We start from the raw sequence: 26,621 nt of genomic DNA, 5'->3' as shown, positions 1-26,621 counted from the left end.
ATAAATGGGTGGTTGATGGTCGGCACAGACTCGGTGGGCTGAAGGGCCTGTTTCAGTGCTGTATCTCTAAATAAATAATCCCAAAGTATCTAAGCTCAGAAACTTAATCGACACAGACAAATGTTCACAAGCTGTGGAGTTTATACAACTGCAAGTTAAAAACCACTATATATACCCTGTTCTTTGGGCCTCCTTATCTCGAGAGACAATGGATATGCGCCTGGAGGTGGTCAGTGGTTTGTGAAGCAGCGCCTGGAGTGGCTATAAAGGCCAATTCTGGAGTGACAGGCTCTTCCACAGGTGCTGCAGAGAAATTTGTTTGTCGGGGCTGTTGCACAGTTGGCTCTCCCCTTGCGCCTCTGTCTTTTTTCCTGCCAACTACTAAGTCTCTTCGACTCGCCACAATTTAGCCCTGTCTTTATGGCTGCCCGCCAGCTCCAGGCCATACCCTGTAGCCTTAAGCAAAATCTGAATGTTCCATAAATGGTTTAAACCAGTCAGTGCAGACATACATCAGTTACACAAGTAATTGATCAGTAAAGGAGCGGCTGCAATGAATTAAAGCTTTGTAGGCAGGTGTTGGAACTGTGAACATGGAGCAAGAATAGAATGCTGTTATGTAAACTGACATCCTCCCATTAAAGGAATGTATAAGCAACTTTGATGTAATATATCTACCGTGCAGAACTGTAGGGATAAATATATTTTAGTCCACTAATTCCTTTGTTTCCACATGGAAGGGAATTTAAAAGGATAATCTCCTTCATTGGCGGGGTGCATTTCCTCGGAGCACCTGATTTAAGTATTGAATGGTGGGACACAATGGATAACAATGCAGTAATAAAACATGGAGGTGAGAAAGTTGCAACAAGTGAATCTCCTGCAATGGTTTCTCTTCATTCTCCCACACCATTACCTCTATCCTTGGAGCCTTCCTATTTCACATCTACAAGCTGCCCCTCAGTGGCATCATCCGAAGACATATGAACATATGAATTAGGAGGAGTAGGCCACTCAGCCCTTCGAGCCTGCTCCGCCATTCAATGAGTTTGTGGCTGAACTGATTACTCCACATTTCCACCTAACCCCTGACATCAGGTTCTACCTGTATGCTGAATGCAACCAGCTCTACCTCACCACCACCACTCTCGATCCCTCCACTGTCTCTATATTGTCAGATTGCTTGTCCGATGTCAAGAGCTGGATGAGTCTCAATTTCTTCCGATGAAACATTGTGAAGACCGAAGCCATTGTCTTAAGACCTCCTCACAATTTCCATTCCCTTATTACCAACTCCACCCCCCTCCCTGGCCACAGTCTCGGGCTGAACCAGACTGTTCGTAAACCTTGGTGTCCTAAGTGACCCTGAGATGAGCTTCCAACGTCATATCCTCTCCGTCACAAAGACCACCTACTTCCACCTCAGTAACATTGCCTCTCTCCGTCCTTGCCTCAGTTCACCTGCTGCTGAAACCCTCATCTATCCATTTTTTTAACCCCTCCAGCCTTGACCATTGCAATGCACTCCTGGCTGGTCTCCCACGTTCTATCCCCTGTAAACCTGAGCTCATCCAAACCTCTGCTGCCAGTATCCTAACTGGCACCGAGTTACATTCACCCATCACCCCTGTGTTCGTTGACCTACATTGGCTCCCGGTCCAAGAAAGGCTTGCATTGCTATAGCGCCAGTTACGACTTCAGGATGTCTCAAAGCGCTTTACAGCCAATGAAGTATGTTTTTTAAAGTGTTGTCATTGTTGTGGGAAATGCGGCAGCTAACGTGCACAGCAAGCTCCCACAAACAGCAGCATGATAATGGTTAGCTAATGGGGCAGAGTTCCCATAAATTCTGCCCAAATTGTGCCAGTTTTGAGAAGTGTTTTTTTTTTTCTCTTGAGTTTCCACTCAAACTCAGTTGCACATCCCCAAATATAAAAGCTGTCATGAACCAGTACCATCAGGCAGCATTTTAGATTGCAATTTTTAAAAATAATTTGTTTCAAGAAATATTGCTTGATCTATTTGGTGAAGTTTGATTAATACTGCTGCAAATGGAATGATCAAAAATTAGACATTTTAATCAGTGTCCAGTTTATCCCCTTTGAATAACCCGATGTTAAATAATTCAAAATGACTTTAGGGCGGCACAGCGGCGCAGTGGTTAGCACCGCAGCCTCACAGCTCCAGGGACCCGGGTTTGATTCTGGGTACTGCCTGTGCGGAGTTTGTAAGTTCTCCCTGTGACCAAGTGGGTTTTCGCCGGGTGCTCCGGTTTCCTCCCACCGCCAAAGACTTGCAGGTCAATAGATAAATTGGCTGTTGTAAATTGCCCCTAGTGTAGGTAGGTGGTAGGGAATATGGGATTACTGTAGGGTTAGTATAAATGGGTGGTTGTTGGTCGGCACAGACTCGGTGGGCTGAAGGGCTTGTTTCAGTGCTGTATCTCTAAATAAATAAATGGGTCTATAGATTTTTAGTCTCCTTGAAGGCCTTTCAAAAGAGGGCAATTTACAGAAAGGTGCCATGATAATTAATTCATCCTTGGGGCATGGTGGTAAAAGCCAGTTTTGTGCCTGGGGCTTACTTCTAGCACAATGTTTTTTAAACTAGCGCCAAAGATTTCAGAACTCAATTTGCACTGAATGTATCTTGCACTTCGAATTCTGTGATATTTTGCGGTGGTTTTGCCAATTTCGGACATGATATGCCAAAATAAACAACGCAATCAAGCGGAAACCCAGGGTGAATCTCTTTTTCAGTGATGTTGATTGCGGGTTAAATGTTAGACATGACACCAGGGAGAACTCCCTTACTCTTCTACGAAAAAGAATGGGTTGAACACAGGAATCAGACCAGCACACAAAGAGAGAGAAACATAAATATACAATGCAACAAATGGTATTTGATGCATACATACAGGGAAAATCACAGATGTATACAGTACATAGAGAAGAAGTGAATCACAGATAAACTTAGGAACATAAAATCACAGACACAATCGGGGATATAGAGTAAGAATCACAGATACACTTGAAAGAGAAAAAGAAAGATTTGAATTTCTATAGCGCCTTTCACAACCACAGGACATCCCAAAGCGCTTTACAGCCAATGAAGTACTTTTGAAGCGTAGTCACTGTTGTAATGTAGGAAACACAGCAGCCATTTTGCACACAGCAAGATCCCACAAACAGCAATGTGATAATGACCAGATAAATTTTTTTTTGTGTTGTTGTTATTGGCCAGTATACCATGGAAGAATTCCCATTCTCTGCCATGGGATTTTTTACATCCACCTGAGAGAACAAGCGAAGCCTCAGTTTAATGTCTCATCTGAAAGACAGTATCTCTGACAGTACAGCACTCCCTCAGTACTGCACAGGAAGTATCTGACAGTTTGAGTGCACAGGTAGGTCCAGTGTGGAACAGAGGAAAACACCAACATTTAAAATGAGTCATGAGTGTTGAAAACACGCCAGAGGAAAAAAATAACAAATTATTAGTTCTTAGAGTCACAGAGTCATACAGCAGAGAAACAGGCCCTTTGGCCCATCGTGTTTGTGCCAGACATCAAGCACCTATCTATTCTAATCCCATTTTCCAGCACTTGGCCCGTAGCCTTGTATGCTATGGCGTTTCAAGTGCTCATCTAAATACTTCTTAAATGTTGTGAGGGTTCCTGCCTCTACCACCTCTTCAGGCAGTGCGTTCCAGATTCCAAACAACCTCTGGGTGAAAACATTTTTCCTCAAATCCCCTCTAAACCTCCTGCCCTTTACCTTAAATCTATGCCCCCTGGTTATTGATATCTCCACTAAGGGAAAAAGTTTCTTCCTATCTACCCTATCTATGCCCCTCATAATTTTGTATGCTTTAATCTCTGCCTGAAGGAAAACAACCCTACCCTATTCAGTCTCTCGTCAAAGCTGAAATACTCCAGCCCAGGCAACATCCTGGTGAATCTTCTCTGCACTCTCTCCAGTGCAATCACATCCTTCCTATAGTGTGGTGACCAGAACTGTACATAGTACTCCAGCTGTGGTCTAACTGGCCTATACAGCTCCATCATAACCTCCCTGCTCTTATATTCTATGCCTCAACTAATAAAGGCAAGTATCCTATATGCCTTCCTAACCACCTTATCTACCTGTGCTGCTGCCTTCAGTGATCTATGGATAAGTACACCAGGGTCCCTCTGACCCTCTGTACTTCCTAGGATCCTACCACCCATTGTATATTCCCTTGCCTTGTTAGTTCTCCCAAAATGCATCACCTCACACTTCTCAGGATTAAATTCCATTTGCCACTGCTCTGCCCATCTTACCAGCCCATCGATATCGTCCTGTAATCTAAGGCTTTCCTCCTCACTATTTACGACACCACCAATTTTCATGTCACCTGCGAACTTACTGATCATACCTCCTATAGTCACGTCTAAATCATTAATGTACACTACAAACAGCAAGGGTCCCAGCACCGATCCCTGTGGTACACCACTGGTCACAGGCTTCCAATTGCAAAAACAACCCTCTTCCTCCTGCCACTAAGCCAATTTTGGATCCAATTTGCCAAATTGCCCTGGATCCCATGGGTTCTTACCTTCTTGACAAATCTCCCATGCAGGACCTTATCAAGAGCCTTACTGAAGTCCATGTAGACTACATCAACTGCCTTACCCTCATCTACACACCTAGTCACCGCCTCGAAAAATTCAATCAAGTTTGTTAGACATGATCTCCCCCTGACAAAGCCAAGCTGACTATCCCTGATTAATCCCTGCCTCTCCAAGTGGAGATTAATCCTGTCCCTCAGAGTTTTTTCCAATAGTTTCCCAACCACTGATGTTAGACTCACTGGCCTGTAATTACCTGGTTTATCCCTGCTACCCTTCTTGAATAATGGTACCGCATTCGCTGTCGTCCAGTCCTCTGGTACCTCTCCTGTGGTCAGAGAGGATTTGAAAATTTGCGTTTGAGCCCCTGCAATCTCCTCCCTTGCCTCACATAACAGCCTGGGATACTTCTCATCTAGAGCATGGCTACCCGACCCGAACCCGATGGGAAACGTGTCGGGTTCGGGTCAGGTCGGGTCGCTCGTCCAGGTCTGGCATTCGGGCTCGGGCCGGGTTGGACACGCTCTATCACCACCTCCGCTAAGTGGCTCCAATATTAATGTACTTTTTGGACTAGAAAGGTTGTTTAGTTACAGTTTTTTTAAGCTTGTGCAGATAAGTAACAAAGTGAAAAATGGTAGCTAGGTTAACTGATGGTTGGGTTGGGTGTGGGAAAGATGAAAGGACTCGGGCCGGGTCGGGCTTGGGTTGGATGTGGTTCTGTCGGGCTCGAGTTGGGTTTCATTTGCAGACCCAAGCAGGCCTTTAATCTCATCTGGGTCTGGGGATTTATCCACTTTTAAGCCCGCTAAAACAGCTAATACCTCCTGCCTTTCAATGCTGATTTGTTCCAGTACATCACAATCCCCCTCCCTGATCTCTACACCTACTTCGTCCTTCTCCATAGTGAACACATATGAAAAGTAATCATTAAAAACCTCACCTACGTCTTCCGGCTCCACACACAGATTGCCACTTTGGTCGCTAATGGGCCCTACTCTTTCCCTGGTTATCCTCTTGCCCTTAATATACTTATAAAACACCTTGGGATTTTCCTTTATCTTGCCCACTAGTGTTTTTTCATGCCCCCTCTTCGCTCTCCTAATTACTTTTTTTAAGTACCCCCCCCTACACTTTCTATACTCCTCTAGTGCCTCTGCTGTTTTCAGTGCTTTGAATGTGCCATAAACCTCCTTTTTTTTCCTAATCCAATCCTCAAAATCCCTTGACATCCAGGGTTCCCTGGACTTGTTGGGTCCTACCCTTCACCTTAACGGGAACATGTTGGCTCTGAACTCTCACTATTTCTCACTATTTCACACGGATTTATCTGATGTGACAGCTATCTGATGGTCTCTGATCCTGATTCAGCACTTGCCTGAAGGGAGGGTAGTATAATTCTCTTGTTTACACATAATTTACATATGAATTACCTCAGGAACTATCCTCCTGTATTAATGCAGCTGTTGCTATAGTTATCAGTGAGCTGGTGTGGAGCCGGTCACAAGCATTAAAGATGAACGCACAAAGTTACCTGAGAACCAACTATCAGCTGAAGCCGGCCGGCAAAATGAAGAAGCGACTGGAAGCCATTAAAAACCCGTGGATCCCTCCACCGACATTTGACCTGAGCCACAATGAAAGCATAAGGTTGGCTACAGACACCCTGTTGGATATCGGCGCGGAGGCTTATGACAATGTGCTGACTCAAGAAGGGGAGGTGAACTTCCTATCTCCTTCCGAAATAAGATACATTATCAGTAACGCCAAGGAACCCCTTCAACTTGTGGAACCACCTTTAGAAGGAGAACAAACCAAACGCGGGGCATCGGATGCCTCCGCCGATCCGTCAGACACTTACTTTCCAGCACTCTCGGACAGCAATGGACCGGTGCTGGAGCAAGGGTGGCCAATGGCAGACAAAAGGTACTACTTGAAGGGACCCTCAAACATCAACGTTTACTTTCAGACTGCAAAATCGGACAGCATCAAAGATGTTTTACGTTTTTACATCAGCCAAGCTATTGAGGTAATTCCTTTGCTACAGAGCAGCTCAGTCGTGCTTGTTACGAGACAGCAATGGCTCAGAGTTTGCTGAGGACACGAAAGGCAAGTTAAATTACCACGCTGTTACTGATGTGTAAAAAAATATCCAACAACTTGTGGCGAAAATGAGTCGCAGCGCGAGTTGCGAATGGCTACGAGTAGCTGGATGATTTTCACAACTCTGCCATTAACCTCATCAATAAGGCATCAATCCTCCTGAGTGTCATGATTTTGCTGTACTTTTGTCTTAATTACCCATTAAATCTGCCGCATGAAAGTTAGGGCTGGCACTTAACAGCGTAAGGATCCTCTCAATGATGAGAATTATGTTCCTGCAATGGCACTCAACTTCTCCGGCCCGGAAAGGGAATAATTACAATTGTGGAATCTCACTCCTGCAGCTAGTAAATTGTTCCTAGGAGATCTTAACATTTTAATTTTTAGAAGAAACATTTTTTTCCTGTTCCTTTTCCCTCTCTCTCAATCCAGTCTCTCTCTCCTTCTGTTTCTCTTTCTGGGCCTGATTTGACTCTAATTCCCCCGATTTCCTTCTCCATTGTTCCTCTGTTTCTTTCTCAATCCGTAAATCTCATTGGTTAAGGGGATAGACTGTTGGTCTCACCATTCACTGAAGTCCCAAACGCCCGGTGCCCCTCGCCGCCCTGTTATCAGCTCACATTTACAGCAAGTTATGGGGCAAAATTTTTCGAGCTGAAGGGTGCAGGAACCAGTCTAACCGGGCACATCACGAGATTCCCGAAACCTGGGCCAATATTGTCAAATTAGGTTATACAGCATGAATAGTCATGTCTGGTATTATTTGAATAGTGTTAATCCAGTATGGACTTGATGGGCCAAATGGCCTCTTTCTGTGCAGTTATGACTCTATGACTGTAAATCTGTATATTGAATACTCCATTCACCTGATGCCACCCAACTCCCAACTATTCCTTGACTGGAGGGTTATTCAGAGAGTAATGATAATAAAATGACTGCAATTCTGTAACCTATTAGAAGGTTGATATTATTCTGTGAATCACAAGAATGAAACTAACAGATTAGAGTCTAGCAAACTTTCAGAATAGATTGTAGCTTTGAAATTGCTCTAAAGTATTTGTACTGAGTGTATCTACATCTCTCGCTGTATCTATCCATCTAGTTATGGTGTTCAGTTACGTGGATAGATTAGATTCGAGAAGCTGGGCTGTTCTCCTCAGAGAAGAGAAGCTGATTTATTACAAGTGTTCAAAATCATGAGGGGCCTGGACAGAGTGGATAGGGAGAAACTGTTCCCATTGGTGGAAGGGTCAAGAACCAGAGAACACACATTTAAGTTGAATAAGAACATAAGAAATAGGAGCAGGCCATTCGGCCCCTCAAGCCTGTCCCACCATTCAATAAGATCATGGCTGATCTGACCCAGACCTCAATTCCTCTTTTGTGCCAGCTCCTCATGGCCCTCAATTCCCCGATATTTCAAAAATCTATCTACCTCCTGTTTAAATATTTTCAGTGATCTAGCCTCAACTCTCTGGGGTAGAGAATTCCAGACATTCACTACCCTCAGAGAAGAAATTCCTTCGCATCTCAGTTTTAATTGAGTGTCCCTTTATTCTGTAACTATGTCCCCCAGTTTGAGATTCCCCCACTAGTGGGAACATCATCTCAACATCTACCCTGTCAAGCCCCCTCAGAATCTTGTACGTTTCAATATGATCACCCCTCATTCTTCAAAACTCTAATGAATAAAGTCATAAGCCGTTCTTGATAAGTCAACTCCTTCATCCCAGGAATCAGCCTAGTGAATCTCTTTTGAACTGCCTCCAATGCCAGTATATCCTTTCTTAAATACAGGGACCAAAACTGTACAGAATACTCCAGGTGGCAAAATAACCAGAGGTGACATGGGGAAAAGTATTTTTATGCAGCGAGTGACTAGGATCTGGAATGCGCTCCCTGAGAATCTGGTGGAGGCAGATTCAATCGAGGCTTTCAAAAGGGAGTTGGATAATTATCTGAAGAGAAAAAATTTGCAGGGCCACAGGGAAAAAGCAGGAGTGTGGGACTAGCTGAGTGCTCTTACTGAGAGCCAGCATGGACTCAATGGGCTGAATGGCCTCCTTCTGTGCTGTAACCATTCCATAATTCTATTGATACATATAGGGAATTTTATCAAGCTTTGAGTATATTATTGTTAGACAGGGCCTATCAGTGTAGATGTTAACTGATAATGCAATCCTATTCACAATTTCCTCATCCTTCCCTCTGCTCCTTTTACCAATTATCTTAAATCTGTGTCCTCTGGTTACTGATCTTTCTGCCAGTGAAAACAGTTTCTCCCTGTCTACTCTATCAAAACCCTTCATTGTTTTGAACACCTCTATTAAATCTCCCCTTAACCTGCTCTACTTTACGGAGAACAATCCCTGATCCTCCAGTCTCGCCACATAATTGAAGTCAAAGTGGGAAAGTTACACTTCCGACTGTGAAGCTGATGATTTGACCCTTCTCTCCACCAGCTGTTAGCTATTGTGATGGACGTATTCACCGACATTGACATCTTCTGTGATGTCCTTGAGGCAGCCAACAAGCGCAATGTCACTGTTTACCTGCTACTGGATCAACACTCTTTACAATACTTCACTGAAATGTGTGAAAAACTCCAGATAAAAAGCAGCCACCTAAAGGTATATATTTTGTCAGCATTATATTAAAGAACAAAATAATCTAGTTTAACTTCTGCACAATACAGATGTATATATCTATGCTCACACATGCATAAAGGACACTTGTCCAAGGGAGGGGAGAGTGACCAGTTCTTATGGGACTGAGCCTGGTTAAAAAGACGGAAGAGGTTAAAAGTGACAGTCCCAAAGCTCAGAACAGAGAAACTTCAGGGGAAATTTAATCGAGATGTTGAAAATTCTGAGAGGTTTTGGTAGAGTAAATTTGGAGAAACTGTATCCACTGGCAGGGAAGTTGGTAAACAGAGAACATAGATTTAAGGTAACTGACAAAAGAGCCAGAGGGCACTTTGTGAAGACATTTAACCAAATGTTGACATCTCCAACTTTTCACAGTTCTGCTGAAAAGTCATTGACCTGAAACATTGGGTGGAATTTTAGGGGCCATGCAACAGTGACTTTGATGGCGTGCAGTGTGATATAATTGGGCGGGAGATGTTTTTTTCAGATTTCCAATGGTAGGATTCTTTTAGTGAAATTAAGTTAGCAGCGTGTTTGCAGCATTCCGAGGTTCCCTCCTCACACTGGCAGATTGCAGCTTTGCATTCATTTCAATACCATAAATACTCATTACCCTACACTTACTTACAATTGTTGGAGGTCAATCATCTGAGCTCCAGGACATCACTGCAGGAGTTCCTCAGGGTAGTGTCCGAGGCCCAACCATCTTCAGCTGCTTCATCAATGACCTTCCTTCAATCATAAGGTCAGATGTGGGGATGTTCGCTGATGATTGCACAATGTTCAGCACCATTCATGACTCCTCAGATATTGAAGCAGTCTGTGTAGAAATGCAGAAAGACCTGGACAATATCCAGGCTTGGGCTGATAAGTGGCAAGTAACATTCGCGCCACACAAGTGCCAGACAATGACCATCTCCAACAAGAGAGAATCTAACCATCTCTCCTTGACATTTAATGGCATTACCATCGCTGAATCCCCCACTATCAACATCCTGGGGGTTACCATTGACCAGAAACTGAACTGGAGTAGTCATATAAATACTGTGGCTACAAGAGCAGGTCAGAGGCTAGGAATCCTGAGGTGAGTAACTCACCTCTTGACTCCCCAAAGCCTGTCCACCATCTACAAGGCACAAGTCAGGAGTGTGATGGAATACTCTCCACTTGCTTGGATGGGTGCAGCTCCAACAACACTCAAGAAGCTCGACACCATCCAGGACAAAGCAGCCCGCTTGATTGGCACCCATCTACAAACATTCACTCCCTCCACCACCGACACACAGTGGCAGCAGTGTGTACCATCTACAAGATGCACTGCAGCAACGCACCAAGGCTCCTTAGAGAGCACCTTCCAAACCCACGACCTCTACCACCATGAAGGACAAGAGCAGCAGATGCATGGGAACACCACCACCTGCAAGTTCCCACCCAAGTCACACACCATCCTGACTTGGAACTATATCGCCGTTCCTTCACTGTCGCTGGGCGAAAATCCTGGAACTCCCTTCCTAACAGCACTGTGGGTGTACCTACCTCACATGGACTACAGCAGTTCAAGAAGGCAGCTCACCACCACCTTTTCATGGGCAATTAGGGATGGCAAGAAATGCTGGCCTTAATAACGCCACCCACATCCCATGAACGAATAAAAAAAAAATCAAGTCCTACCTGACATATTAAGGTGAACAGTATTCCAGTGCCACCTGGCTCACATTTGTTGAAATGTGGCATACACCAGTCGGCTTTCTGCAGCTGTGTCTGAGGTCAGTGTTTTTCTTTCTTGAACTCATCAGCACAAGGAATGCCAACATTGGAATGGAGGTTTGGCTCCAGGCTCAGCACCAGGAAGGGTGATTTTTCTCAGGGGATGGTGGGGAAGGAATGGGGTGTGGGCATGGAGGAGCAGTACTCGGGGAGGACGGGGTGGGGTGATTGGGTACATGGAGGAGCAGGGGAGGGTACTCGGGGAGGACAGAGTGGGGCGATGGGGTGCACGGAGGAGCAGGGGAGGGAGGAGGGGAGTGTCCAGGGTGTGTAAACATAGAAAATAGGAGCAGGAGTAGGCTATTCGACCCTTAGAACCTGCTCCGCCATTCATTATGATCATGGCTGATCATCCAACTCAGTAACCTGTTCCTGCTTTTGCCCTGTACCCTTTGATCCCTTTAGACCCAAGAGCTATATCTTCTAACTCCTTCTTGAAAACGTACAATGTTTTTGCCTCAACTGCTTTCTGTGGTAGCGAATTCCACAGGCTCACCACTCTCTGGGTGAAGAAATTTCTCCTCATCTCAGTCCTGAAAGGTTTACCCTGTATCCTTAGACTATGACCCGTGGTTCTGGACTCCCCCACCATCGGGAACATCCTTCCTGCATCTACCCTGTCAGGTCCTGTTAGAATTTTATAAGTTTCTGTGAGATCCCCCTTCACTCTTCTGAGCTCCAGCAAATATAATCCTAACCGACTCAATCTCTCCTCATACGTCAGTCCCACCATCCCAGGAATCAGTCTGGTAAACTTTCGCTGCACTCCCTCTATAGCAAGAACATCCTTCCTCAGATAAGGAGACCAAAACTGCACACAATATTCCAGGTGTGGTCTCACCAATGCCCTGTACAATTGCAGCAAGACATCCCTGCTCCTGTACTCGAATCCTCTCGCCACGAAGGCCAACATACCATTTGCCTTTTTTACCTCCTGTTGCACCTGCATGCTTACCTTCAGCGACTGGTGTACGAGAACACCCAGGTCTCGCTGCATATTCCCCTCTCTCAGTTTATAGTTGTTCAGATAATAATCTGTCTTCCTGTTTTTACTACCAAAGTGGATAACCTCACATTTATCCACATTATACTGCATCTGCCATGCATTTGCCCACTCACTCAACTTGTCCAAATCACCCTGAAGCCTCTCTGCATCCTCCTCACAACTCACCCTCCCACCCAGTTTTGTATCATCTGCAAATTTGGAGATATTACATTTAGTTCCCTCACATAAATCATTAATGTATATTGTGAATAGCTGGGGTCCTAGCACCGATGGTACCCCACTAGTCACTTCCTGCCATTCGGAACAAGACCCATTTATCCCTACTCTTTGTTTCCTGTCCCTCGTGTAGTGGTTATTATTGCTGCTGAAGCTGGCTGTGGGCGGCTGCGGTGGTGATGGTTTGAATGAATTTTACAGTCAGAGGGATGAGTGCTGTTAATGTCGGGGTGCAGTGGGGTGAATTCAGGGTTCTGGCTTGCAGAGGGAACGGTCAGAGTCAATGGGGCATATGGATTCTGTAAGGGGGAAGGTCAAGACACATGGTTGGGTATTCAACAACATCATAGGGAGGGGAACGGGACTCGGCAATAACATTGAGGTCGAGGAGGATCAAGGGTCAGCTGGCATGTTGATGGTAATAGGAATAGGAACAGGGGGGGATAAATGGCATGAATAAATTGATTATGACAATGTCCAAGGTAACTGGGGGGGAAGCTCAATGGTAAAGGAGGGAAGGCGTAAGATTACATTGGGTATGTCAAGGGTGATGGTTTAGGCTGGAAGGTGGCAGGAGGAGGTTAGAAGGTGGGGAGACTTGCCTTAAAATGTGCATTTTCTCGAACGATCATGAAAACCACATGGCCAGTGAAGCATTGCAAGGAGAGTGGGAGGAGGCAAATAGTAGGAGGATTTCCACCTGGCTGCAATTTTAAGGCACAGAAAAGAGAACTGCTCATTGCCTCGCTGGTTCAGCTGACTGGCAGCAGAAGGCTGAATTGGAACGCTCTGCTCATTTCATTCTTTGAAAAGCTGCAGTAACATGGGTCTCATACACCCAACTTATCTACTGCCATGGGAAGAAGAGCAGAGGGAGCAGGTACGGAGGGCTCGTTCTGCTCAACAGATGATGCCCAAATGCCAGCAACAGGCAGTACAGGAAGGTGAGGATGCTCCAAATGATAACATCCAGGAACGGCCTTATTAAAGACGGGCACTGGCACATCATCGCATCCTCAGGACAAGGAGAAATTACCTTCAAATGTCAGAGAGCCAATGCCAGAGACACCTAAGGATGTCACATGAAATGGTCACCGAAATTTATAGGATCTTGCAACATGACTTGCAGCCGCTCAGCTTCAGTGGGAATCCCATGTCAGTTGCCCTCAAGGTGACAGCTGCACTCAATTGTTTTGCTCGCGGGACCTTCCAGGTATTCAAGGGTGATATATGTGGCATATATAATGCTTCCAGCGTTCCGGACGACTACATCTGCAGGAAGTGGACCCAGTTGCAGCTCCTCACAGACCGCATGGATCGGTTGGAGCGGCAATTGGATGCACTTAGGAGCATGCAGGTGGCAGAAAGCGTCATAGACAGGGGTTTTAGAGAAGTGGTTACACCCAAGGTGCAGGCAGATAGATGGGTGACCGCTAGAAGGGGCAGGCAGTCAGTGCAGGAAACCCCTGTGGCTATCCCCCTCTCTAACAAGTATACCGTTTTGGATGCTGTTGAGGGGGATGACCTATCAGGGGAAAACAGCAGCAGCCAGAGCAGTGGCACCACGGCTGGCACTGTTGTTCAGCAGGGAGGGACAAAGCGCAGAAGAGCAATAGTTATAGGGGACTCTATGATCAGGGGCACAGATAGGCGCTTCTGTGGACATGAAAGAGACTCCAGGAAGGTATGTTGCCTCCCTGGTGCCAGGGTCAAGGATGTATCTGAACAGACGGGGCATTCTGAAGGGGGAGGGTGAACAGCCAGAGGTTGTGGTACACATTGGTACCAATGACATAGGCAGGAAGAGTGACGAGGTCTTGCAGGGGGAGTTTAGGGAGTTAGGTAGAAAGTTAAAAAACAGGACCTCTAGGGTTGTAATCTTGGGATTACTCCCTGTGCCACGTGCCAGTGAGGCTAGAAATAGGAAGATAGTACAGCTAAACACGTGGCTGAACAGCTGGTGTAGAAGGGAGGGTTTCAGATATCTGGACCATTGGGATCTCTTCAGGGACAGATGGGACCTGTACAAGAAGGAAGGGTTGCATCTAAACTGGAGGGGCACAAATATCCTGGCTGCGAGATTTGCTAACGTCACTCGGGAGGGTTTAAACTAGTGTGGCAGGGGGGTGGGAACCAGAGCAGTAGGACAGCTAGTGAAATAAATGAGGGGGACATAGTAAATAAGGCCAGTAAGACTGAGAGGAAGAGCAGGGAGGGAGATGTTGCTGAGCACAGCAGGACTGGTGGTCTGAAGTGCATTTGTTTCAATGTGAGAAGTATAACAGGTAAGGCAGATGAACTTAGAGCTTGGATTAGTACTTGGAACTATGATGTTGTTGCTATTACAGAGACTTGGTTGAGGGAAGGACAAGATTGGCAGCTAAATGTTCCAGGATTTAGAAGCTTCAGGCGGGATAGAGGGGGATGTAAAAGGGATGGGGGAGTTGCATTACTTGTTAAGGAGGATATCACAGCTGTACTGCGGGAGGACACCTCAGAGGGGTCATGCAGCGAGGCAATATGGGTGGAGCTCAGGAATAGGAAGGGTGCAGTCATGATGTTGGGGGTTTACTACAGGCCTCCCAACAGACAGCGGGAGGTAGAGGAGCAGATATGTAGACAGATTTTGGAAAGATGTAAAGGTACAGGGTTGTGGCAGTGGGTGACTTTAACTTCCCCTATATTGACTGGGACTCATTTAGTGCTAGGGGCTTGGATGGGGCAGAATTTGTAAGGAGCATCCAGGAGGGCTTCTTGAAACAATATGTAGATAGTCCAACTAGGGATGGGGCCGTACTGAACAAAGCACAAAGAACAAAGAACAGTACAGCACAGGAACAGGCCATTCGGCCCTCCAAGCCTGCGCCGATCTTGATGCCTGCCTAAACTAACACCTTCTGCACTTCCGGGGCCCATATCCCTCTATTCCCTTCCTATTCATATAGTTGTCAAGATGTCTCTTAAACATCGCTATCGTATCTGCTTCCACCACCTCCCCTGGCAGCAAGTTCCAGGCACTCACCACCCTCTGTGTAAAAAACTTGCCTCACACATCCCCTCTAAACTTTGCCCCTCGCACCTTAAACCTATGTCCCCTAGTAACTGACTCTTCCACCCTGGGAAAAAGCTTCTGACTATCCACTCTGTCCATGCCGCTCATAAACTTGTAAACCTCTATCATGTCGCCCCCTCTACCTCCGTCGTTCCAGTGAAAACAATCTGGGTTTTTCCAACCTCTCCTCATAGCTAATGCCCTCCAGACCAGGCAACATTCTGGTAAACCTCCTCTGTACCCTCTCCAAAGCCTCCACTTCCTTCTGGTAGTGTGGCGACCAGAATTGCACGCAATATTCTAAGTGTGGCCTAACTAAGGTTCTGTACAGCTGCAACATGACTTGCCAATTTTTATACTCTATGCCCCGACTGATGAAGGCAAGCATGCCGTATGCCTTCTTGACTACCTTATCCACCTGCGTTGCCACTTTCAGTGACCTGTGGACCTGTACGCCCAGATCTCTCTGCCTGTCAATACTCCTAAGGGTTCTGCCATTTACTGTATACTTCCCACCTGCATTAGACCTTCCAAAATGCATTACCTCACATTTGTCCAGATTAAACTCCATCTGCCATTTCTCCGCCCAAGTCTCCAACCGATCTATATCCTGCTGTCTCCTCTGACAATCCTCATCATTATCCGCAACTCCACCAATCTTTGTGTCGTCCGCAAACTTACTAATCAGACCAGCTACATTTTCCTCCAAATCATTTATATATACTACAAACAGCAAAGGTCCCAGCACTGATCCCTGCGGAACACCACTAGTCACATCCCTCCATTCAGAAAAACACCCATCCACTGTTACCCTCTGTCTTCTGTGACCAAGCCAGTTCTGTATCCATCTTGCCAGCTCACCTCTGATCCCGTGTGACTTCATCTTTTGCACCAGTCTGCCATGCGGGACCTTGTCAAAGGCTTTACTGAAGTCCATATAGATAACATCCACTGCCCTTCCCTCATCAATGCCAATCGTCATCTTTGTGCACAATAAGTAAGTGTATGGCACGAAGGCTGCTCACACATTCCAAGTGTCTCCCGTGCCTGTCGCCGCACCAGTTATTTATATATCGAATTGTGTGGGATATGGGAAAAATGGCAGAAGCAGAAGTTGCACCAACTTTCAGTCTCCCCGTCAGGAATGCCACAGGCTGATAAAATCCTGGCCTTTAACTATTTCTCTCTCCACAGATGCCGTCTGACCTGCTGAGTATTTCCAGCATTTTCTTCTTTTATTACAGATTACCAGCATCCGCAGTATTTTGTTTTGGTAATAGTAACTAGCTTTCTAATTACAGCAGCAAAAACCTGTATTTATATAGCGCCTTTAACATATTAAACTGTGCCATTGTGCTTCCTTCACAGGAGCACTATGAAACAAAGTTTGACACCGAGCCACATAAGGCGATACTAGGTCAGATGACCAAAAGCTTGGTCAAAGAGATGGTTTGAAGGAGGAGAGGGAGGTAAAGAGGCAGAGAGGTGTAGAGAGGGAATTCCAGAAATTAGGGCCTTGGCAGCTAATGGTGGAGTGATTAAAATTCAAGGATGCTGAAGTGACCAGCATTAGAGGAGTGAAGAGATCTGGGTGGGTTGTGGGGTCAGAGGAGGTTACATACAGAGTGGAATAAACGCTTATGTTGAAAACTGGCGAGTAATTGACGTGGGACATGGCAACACAATTGACACTTTCATACTTTTAGCAGTACAAAGTTGACAATGTGCCACTTCCTGTGTCGTTCAAATATAAGCTTTGTTGTTGCAGTCACTTGATCAACCCCTCTCTCCCTCTCTTGTGCGGTGCAGAATATAGGAGTCCGGCATGTGTCTGGTGACCTCTACTGTTCAAAGTCAGGAAAGAAGTTCTCAGGCCAAGTTCAGGAAAAGTTCATCATCATAGACTGCCTGTACGTGTTAGCGGGATCCTACAGGTGAGTGGCCAACACACATCAGTGCGCTTATAGATAGTGCAAACAGCAAAAGGTGACACAGGGTTAGGGTTGCCAACCCTCCAGGATTGGAGTCTCCAACAATTAAAGAATTATTCCGGTCTGTAACCTCCTCCGGCCCTACAACCCTCCGAGATCACTGTGTTCCTCTTGGACACTACTGCGAGCAATCCCAGGAGAAAAATCAGGGCATTGAATAAAATCATCTTTATTTTCAATCTTTATAAACACCTTTGTCTATTTAGTTATAAAAAATATTGGAGTTAGGGAAACAGGTTGTTTGACCTGAGAATCGCGTCATCCAATTGGATAATGAAAAGTCTGTTCACTTTCCAATTGGCCATGGGAAGGTGGGGTGTGGTTGGATGGATGTGTCAGTCGACCAATGGCGGGTGTGTGAGGGTGGGACAGTTGGGGGTAAGAGGATCATGTGATGAGGCCTCCAGGAATACATCCAACCAGAGTTGGCAACCCAGCATGGAGTGTGCATCGCAGATTTTTTAAATCCGTTGTGGAAATGTTAAATGAGTGGTTTCTACAAACAGGCAAGTTGTAGACACTTGTCCTGAATCTTGCCAAGCTGCTGATATTTGGTGAAGGGCATTGATTTGTTGGTCTGATCATGTGCCCTCAAATTCTAGCTTTGTCTCTTCTGCATTCTCACCAGTGATAATATTACTGCTCAGGGAATTCATTGCTTCAGACACTCTGTCTAAAGGTTCCATACATTGACAACATCAAAGTAAAATGTTACTAAATTCCATTATTGTAGGCCAACAAAATAAGAAAAGCCTCCTTCAACTGCCAGCATCTATTGGTATTTTTAATACTGGTGTTGCGATCAGGTGAAGAGGGGTCACAACGATCCCCTCTTGTCCTTCCTCTTGTTTAACCGCAACAGGGTTTATTCTTTTTTAAACAGTGGATGTGCTACCACTTCAGTGAGTGTTTACCTTTTACCTTTGTTGTGATCATAAAAGAACCAATCGGACAGGTTTTCTTGAGTTTAAACAAGAAAGAGGTGAGTTTATTGCACTTAAAAATCTAAACCCGATCTAGATAAAATAATAAAATTATGCTGCACTTTCACACACACACATACGTGAGAATCACACACACCCAAATAGATTACAGAGTGATGAGGAATAGATTTAGGTTGGATTAGAGTCCAGAACAAATAAAAATAATATACAGTCTGTGGTTATGGTAAGTCAGTTGTCTTCCGGCTGTAGTTGTGGTTCTGAAGTCTCTGGCTGGTAGAGGTATTTTGCAGCTGGCCCACCGGGTTCAGGTTTTTCTTGGAAACAGTGATGTTGGTGGCTTTCTTCCCCAGGGTCTCTGTCTGTAGCAATGTAGACTCGGATGCTCTGTAGTCACAGACTGGTTTCAAAAAACTTGCAGTATAACTAGAGAGAGACAGACAGACAGACACACACACAGCCCAGCTGGGGCTCCTTCTTGTTAGCACTAGTAGCTAGTCTGCCGTGTGTAACAAAACTCCCAGTTTTACACAGCCTGGGGAGACTGTCACATGGTTGTCCAGTGTCCTCATTTGCAATTTGATTAGATTCAGGTCCAGGAATTCTCCATCTCTTTCTGGTCTCACTGTTTCGCCATTTGAAGTGAAGATGTTAGCTGATTCCAGATTCATGAGGCATTGTTCTAGTGGTGGTTAGCTGAGACATACAACTCTCCTTTGAAGTGTAAATTGTGGTGACCATCTTGGCAGCCAGTTTTTTTAAAGTTTAATGTAGGATCCCAGCTTTCCTTTTTAAAAGTTTAATGTGGGTTTCCAACCGATGAATTAAAAATCCTTATTCGGCATAGCATATTTTCTTGACAACTGGTATTGATAAGATTTATAAGGAAACATTTTCAAATGCTTCAAGAACAAGAGTTTGCATTTATATAGCACCTTTAACATAATAAAATATCCCAAGATGCTTAACAGGAGCAATTATCAAACAAACTTTGACACCAAGTCATGTAAGGAGATATTGGGTCAGATGACCAAAAGCCTGGTCAAAGAGCAGTTTCAAGGAGTTTCTTAAAGGAAAGAGCTTTAGAGAGGGAATTTGAGAGTTTAGGGTCTACAGCTGAAGGCATGGCCACCAATGGTGAAGCAATTAAAATCAGGAATGCTCAAGAGACCAGAATTTGACGAGCACAAATAATCTCGGAGGGTAGTAGGGTTGGAGCAGATTACAGAGATAGGGAGGGACAAGGCCATGGAGGGATTTGAAAACAAGGATGGGAATTTTATAATCGAGGTGTTGCATAACTGGGAGACAATGTAGGTCAACAAGCCCAGGGAACAGGGCTTGGCTGTGGAGCAAGAACAGAAGCAGCGGGGCTAATTGGATAGCTCTTTCAAAGAGCCAGCACAGGCATGAGGGGCCGATTGGCCTCATTCTGTGCTGTAAGGTTCTATGATCCAAATAGGATTGGATTCCAGCTCTGCGTGGGAATCACTGGAAGCAGGGTTGAGATTTTAAGAAGCGATTTCAGGAGGTTAATCAGTGGAATGCACCTGATGCCCATGCCAGGAGTGGAGGCTGGAACCATTCGGAGGTCTATTGCCTTGTTTCAAAGAGTACTGCACACTCATTAGATGCAGCTCACTGAGGTCTGGGCCGACACAATAATAGAGACTGCTTGGATGAGGTTGTCAGATTGGGATGCGGCGGAGGTGGGGGTTCATGATTGCTGCCTAGGGCTGGATGCAGAATGCCTGGTGCCACAGTGTCCTACATCTTCCAGCTCCTTCTCACAAATTTTTTTTTTTTTAAACTTGCCTTTATTGGGGGCCTTTTACCGCCAGTAAACTGGTCGGAGATTGCATGGTGCACCTTCCACTCACTCCTGTCCTAAATTGGCAATCATAGTCCTAAGCGTATCGCAGGACTCAACTTTGCATATTAAAAAGCGGCTGAAACATTTTACGAACCTTTGCTGCTCTATTAACACCGATTTGCCCAAATTAAAATATGGCCCACTCTGTTTCTGTGGAAATTAAGCTGAAATTCTAATGGGACAATCTGATATATTGTTCATGGCTTTTGCACTTACATTTCTCTTTAATCATGTTCTACTCTTAATCATCCAATATTATGTGTCCGCAGTGGCACTCTCGCCTCTGAGTCAGATGGACGTGGATTCAACGCCCCCCCCCCCCCTCGAGAGATTTGATCTAGGCTGACACCCTGCCCCTGGTGCAACACTGAGGGAGTGCTGTACTGTCAGAGGTGCTGTCTTTCAGATGAGAAAGGCTTGCATTTCTGCAGTGCTTTTCAGCACCTCGAGATGTCCCAAAGTGCTTTACAGCCAATTAATCATTATTGGAGTGTAGCCATTATTGTAATGTATGGAAAGGTAGCAGTTTTCACACAGCAAGATCCCACAAAAAGCAATGAGCTAACTGGCAAGATCATCTGTTTTCCTTCAGTGATATTGTTTGGCAAGGACCCTGGGGAGAACTCCCAAACTGTTCTTCAAAACAGTGGTTGTGGGGGTCTTTAACGTCTGCCTGAGACAGGGCCTCGGTTTAATGTCTCATCTGAAAGATGGCAACTCTGACAGCACAGCACTCCCTCAGTACTGCACTGGGAGTGTCAGTCATGATTTTGTTGTGATCAAGTCCTGTAGTGGGACTGGAACCCACAACCATCTGACTCAGAGATGAGAGTGTGACCCACTGAGCCACCGCTGATAACGTTTGAGGCAAAAAGAAACATTAAAGAAACATATTTGCCTTTGCTTTTTGTGGCAAGAAATATTAAACACTTTATTGTTTAGTTCGAGTCAAACTTTGATCTCTTTTCTCTCCTGACTTCTCTTTTTGCAGTTTTACTTGGTTATCAGGGCAGGTGCACAGGAACTTCATCACCCTCTTTTCAGGGCACATTGTCGAATGCTTTGACGAGGAGTTCCGTAGGCTATATTCTCAGTCTAAGCCAGTAAATGAATTCAGCTCAACGCAACTGGCGCCTCGCTCCCCTCCGGGCTGCTTGTCAAAAACCAGCACCAGATCGATTCGCATGTGGCCAGAAAGTCGCAATACCCGTTCAGACTCCTTGAGCGGTGTGTCAAATTACAGTGAGCAGAGACACAACGTGGCCACCCCTCAGCACAGGGTGCTGTATTCCTCTCTTCTCCAGCAGAGGAATTATCCCTTCCTAGTTACTGGCGTCGAGAGATTGTGTCCTGGTCCAGTTGATCGCTACCTTAATGAAATACCAAAGCCACTGATGTATTCCAAAGACATCAACGTACTAAGGCCTCAGAGGGAGGAGTTACAGAACATATCACGCCTATTACCATTCGGGCAAAATTACTTGCTGAGAGACACTAAACACTGGCTCAACCCAGAGCAAACCAACAAAGGAAAATACTCAATGGACTTCCTGTTCAGACCAAACAATCTGACCAATCCCAATAACTTCAACAACAGATATGAAAAGTACTTGAAGCACTGAAAATGATTGGTCCAATCATATTGAAGGAAATCTGACTTGCACATATTGTTATGGAAATATAAACAAAATATCTATCTTCAGAGGCTGACACTCATTTTGTTGAACCTTGAAACTCTGGACTAACATCATTTTTAAGGTCACTATCATGTGTGACATAGCCATTCTTGATCAAAGACCAAAACAGCTAATCTCTGTCCCTGTGTGTATCTCTTTTTTTCTTTCTATCTCTCGCTCGCTGTGTCTCCCTTTCTCTCTGTGTGCATCTGCTTTTTTCGCTCTCTCTGTATCTGTGAAGATGGCTGTTTTTAATGCTCGTAGTGCACAACTTTGGTTGTCATGAGCACTCATTGAATTTTCAGGCATGTAGCCAATTTCCCAGTGCATTCCTGACATGTGAAACTTTGCTCCCAAGGAATGGTAGACATGGAAATTTACCGCATCAGTGCCTGTCTTTAGCTTTAGTTTAGTTTAGAGATACAGCACTGAAACAGGCCCTTCGGCCCACCGAGTCTGTGCCGATCATCAACCACCCATTTATACTAATCCTACACTAATCCCATATTCCTACCACATCCCCACCTGTCCCTATATTTCCCTACCACCTACCTATACTAGGGGCAATTTATAATGGCCAATTAACCTATCAACCTGCAAGTCTTTTAGCATGTGGGAGGAAAACGGAGCACCCGGAGGAAACCCACGCAGACACAGGGAGAACTTGCAAACTCCACACAGGCAGTACCCAGAATTGAACCCGGGTCGCTGGAGCTGTGCGGCTGCGATGCTAACCATTGCGCCACTGTGCCGCCTCAATTGGTAGCACTGTCAGTGCAAGCCTCACTCCAGACACTTGAGCACATAACCCAGTGAGCATTGCACTGTCGGAGATGTCAGATTTGACGTTAAACCCTACCTGCGGACATAGGTGGATGTTAAGGATCCCATGGCACTATATTAAGAGGAGCAGGGACATTCTCCACAGTGTCCTGGCCAATATTTAGCCCTCAAATATCACTAAAACATATTATCGGATCATTATCACATTGATGTCTGTAGGGGCTTACTGTGCACAATTTGGCTGCTGTGTTTCCAACAACAGTGACTACATTTCAAAAGTATTTCATTGGCTGTAAAGCACTTTGGGATGTTAAATGTATGAAAGTTCTGTCGTTTAGTCATTCTCTATCTTTCACTGCCTTTGTGTATCGTGATTTTCTGTCTTTTTGTCTCTCCATCTTTTTCAGCCAATGCACTCCTATCGTGTTCTGTCCTCGTCTGTGATTTGTGATTTCCTCTCGCTGTCCCTGTTTGTAATTGTTTCTCTCTCTCTCAACTTCTCCGAGTGCATCTGCAATTAGCTCTCTGTATCTGCCGAATGGCCTACTCCTGCTCCTATGTTCCTAATCTCTGTACCTGTGTACTTCTGCGTGTGGTTATCCCTCAGTATGTATCGAATGCTATTTATTCCATTATCTGTTTATGTTTCCCTCTTTGTGTGTTTGTTGGATTCTCTCTCTCCAGTGTTCAGCCCACTCACGCTTTATGCTCAATAAGCAACATGTGCCTAGTGGTTAACATACTGGACAACATTGGTCTAGCAGAGATCAGCTAATTTACAACAGGTATGGAATCTGGAAGTCTTGGTTCTTAAGGCCTGATGTGGTGTGCATTCATTTGCCCAGTGATTGGGGTGGGAAAACAAAGAGGACCAAAAATAAAATAGGATTAAGTGTGAGCTATTTTAACTATGTTAATAACCAAACTCAACAATCGTGTAGTTACAGACTGCAATTGGGAACCTTTGAATTCTGCTGGCCTCTGTTGTGGTTGTAATGAATTGTGAATATGTTTTATGTTATAATAGGAGGCAACCGATCAGTCAGCTCAATTATCACTGTACATAACGTTCTAGAACATTCTAGAACAACTAAGGTGTGACTCTTCTGCACACTGTAAGAATGCAGCCATACATTAAAGGAATACTTCAGAATAAGGTCTCGGTAGCTTCATTTCAAGTATTCAACTGGCATAAACTGTACATTCTTCTTCCCTTTTTTTATAATTAGCATTTTTTAAAAAAAAAGTTTGTCTTCCCCATTTTGAGTTCCCAACTTTTAAGTTAGTTTCTAGTTTCTCAGTCGAGAACTTTTCTTCAGGCCACTTCCAATAATTCTGAGACCAGCCACTAAAGGACACACAAGGGCAGATCATACTGATACAGCTCCCTCATACAGAAATCCATTCAACTCGGAAAGACAGACTTGCATTTCTATAGCACCCTTTCAGGACCTCAGGACGTTCCAAAGTGCTTTACAGCCAATGAAGTACTTTTGAAGTGTAGTCACTGTTGTAATGTAGGGACACCGGGAGAAGTCCCCTGCTCCTCTTCATAAAAAGCAATGGAAATTTGAAACATCCATCTGTGTCAGCAGGCAGGCCCTGTAAAGGCTCATCTGAAATGCAGCACTCCTGACAGTGCAGCACTCGCTGGATTATCTGCTCAAGGCTCTAGAGTGGGGCATGAAATGATAGCACTCTTGCCTTGATTCAAATCCCCACTCCAGAGACTTGAGCATATAATCTAGGCTGACATTCCCCAGTGCAGTACTGAGGGAGGGCTGCGCGGCGAGTGGTGCCGTCTTTTGGCTGAGATGTTAAACCAAGAGCCCGTCTGCCCTCTCAGGTGGATGTAAAAGATTCCATGGTACTATTCGAAGAAGAGCAGGGGAGTTCTCCCTGTTGCTTTACCTAATATTAATCCCGTCATCAGTATCAACAAAACAGATTATCTGGTCATTATCACATTGCTGTTGGTGGGATCTTGCTGTGTGTAAATTGGCTGCTGCATTTTCTACATTACAATAGTGACTACACTTCAAAAGTACTTCATTGGCTGTAAACATTTTGGGACCTCCTGAGGTCATGAAAAGGTGCGATAGAAATGCAAGTCTTTTTTTCTTAAAACTTTCAGCCTACTTTTTCTACACCTTGCCTCCCATCCACAACGCTGCTGCCAATACCAGTAAGCCATCAAGGTACACAATAGGTTTATGGAAAGAAATGATACGTTTTTGTAAAGCTACAGCACACCTCGCCTTATAATGTGTTACTTAAATGGTTCTGTAGGTTTACGCACGAGAAGGTTATAACTATCGTACAGCCAAGGTATGATAGGAAAGACATATTTCCTTACAGAGGGCAAAAACCAGAGGGCATAGATTTAAAGTAATTGGTAGAAGGATTTCTTATGTTCTTATTAGAGGGGAGTTAAGGAGAAATCTTTTCACCCAGAGGGTGGTAGGGGTCTGGAATCCACTGCCTGAATGGGTGACAGAGGCAGAAACACTGATCACATTTAAGAAGTACTTGGATATGCACTTAAAAGTGCCGTATCTATAAGGTTACAGATCAAGAGCTGGAAAGTGGGATTAGACTGGAAGCCCATTCTTGGCCGACACAGACATCATGGGCTAAATAACTTCCGCTGTGCTATAAAATTTCTGTTTCTGCGTATGAGATGCTGTTTTAGTGTTATAAAAATTACAGTACCATAAATCACTATGCTGATTTGAAACGGGGGACTAAAGACTAGATCTAGCACCAGGACGTGTGAAATCCTTCTATCCTACTTCAGTAGCATTTTTTGAACACATCAAATATAATTTGTACCCTGATATGGAGAAAAACCTGATTTGACTGCACAATATAGTGATTTTGAAGACAGCTCACATTGATATTTCTTCTAAATATCCATGTGTTTTAACATTCCACCTTAAACATTCACTCCCTCCACCACCGGTGGACAATGGCTGCAGCGTGCACCAGCTACAAGATGCACCAGAGAAACTTGCCAAGGCCCCTTTCAACAGGACCTTCCAAACCCATGACCTCTACCACCGAGAAGAACAAGGGCAGCAGATGCATGGGAACACCACCAACTGCAAGTTCCCCTCCAAGTCACACACCATCCTGACTTGGAACTACATCGCCATTCCTTCACTATTGTTGGATCAAGATCCTGGAACTACCCTCCTAACAGCACTGTGGGTGTACCTACACCAAGTGGACTGCAGCGGTTAAAGAAGGCGGCTCATCGTAAATTTAACGACAAAAATAATTACCTCTGGGTTGAATAACCACAGTGCATTTTTTTTGTAGATTGCTAACAATTGATTTTTTTTTATCTGGAATACTTCTGCATTTTTTTTTTTGCATTTCCTTCATCTGTTTCCAATACTGATAATGTAAGGGCAACTGAATACTTAGTTTTGTTCTTGCCAAACAGTGCATTCATTTGACAGGCTTCTAAAGGGACAGTTAGAGATGGACAACAAATTAAATCCTTTCTTTCTGGGTTTTTCTGTTCCATACTCTAATAAAAACACATAAGCTATGATTGTGTGAAGTGGCAAATCTGGATTCCGATAACTTAAAAAAAAAATTTGGTAGCAACTCTGTATTCCATTTAAAAGACTTCTGAAAAGAAAATTAATTCCACAAGCATCTGGGTTGCAGTCGTGTATTTAGCAGAGATGCATTCTTGTTTTGCTGTGTTGATGAAATCCTTATTTCCATTGTGAGGGAGTAAACATTAGGTTGCCAGATCTTGGGTCAATATTCCTGTCCTTCAGCAACACATAACCAACTCTCCTGAACGGACACCCAATCTCAGGATGTCCAGTCACTGGTAGCAGGAAGCTATGGGGTGGGGGTGAAGGAGCTAAAATATAAATGTTTCTTGTATATGAAAATACATATTTGACATTATCTTTTCTCAGTTTCTGTAAATATCT

The 26,621-nt window shown here is 44.7% G+C and overlaps 1 protein-coding gene across 1 annotated transcript; it reads left to right on the top strand.

Moving 5' to 3' along the window:
* Positions 1-6,125: 6,125 nt before the first annotated feature.
* Positions 6,126-22,183, top strand: LOC137369659 (protein FAM83A). Its single transcript, XM_068030996.1, has 4 exons — positions 6,126-6,638; positions 9,175-9,342; positions 17,211-17,335; positions 21,198-22,183. Exons 1-4 carry the CDS (start codon positions 6,126-6,128, stop codon positions 21,826-21,828), a joined length of 1,437 nt encoding a protein of 478 aa, XP_067887097.1. The 3' UTR covers positions 21,829-22,183.
* Positions 22,184-26,621: the final 4,438 nt, after the last annotated feature.

The sequence above is a fragment of the Heterodontus francisci genome, chromosome 5 (genome assembly GCF_036365525.1).
Source record: "Heterodontus francisci isolate sHetFra1 chromosome 5, sHetFra1.hap1, whole genome shotgun sequence".
Taxonomy (NCBI): domain Eukaryota; kingdom Metazoa; phylum Chordata; class Chondrichthyes; order Heterodontiformes; family Heterodontidae; genus Heterodontus; species Heterodontus francisci.
Note: the sequence above shows the minus strand (reverse complement) of the source record. Positions and strands in the feature narration are given on the sequence as shown.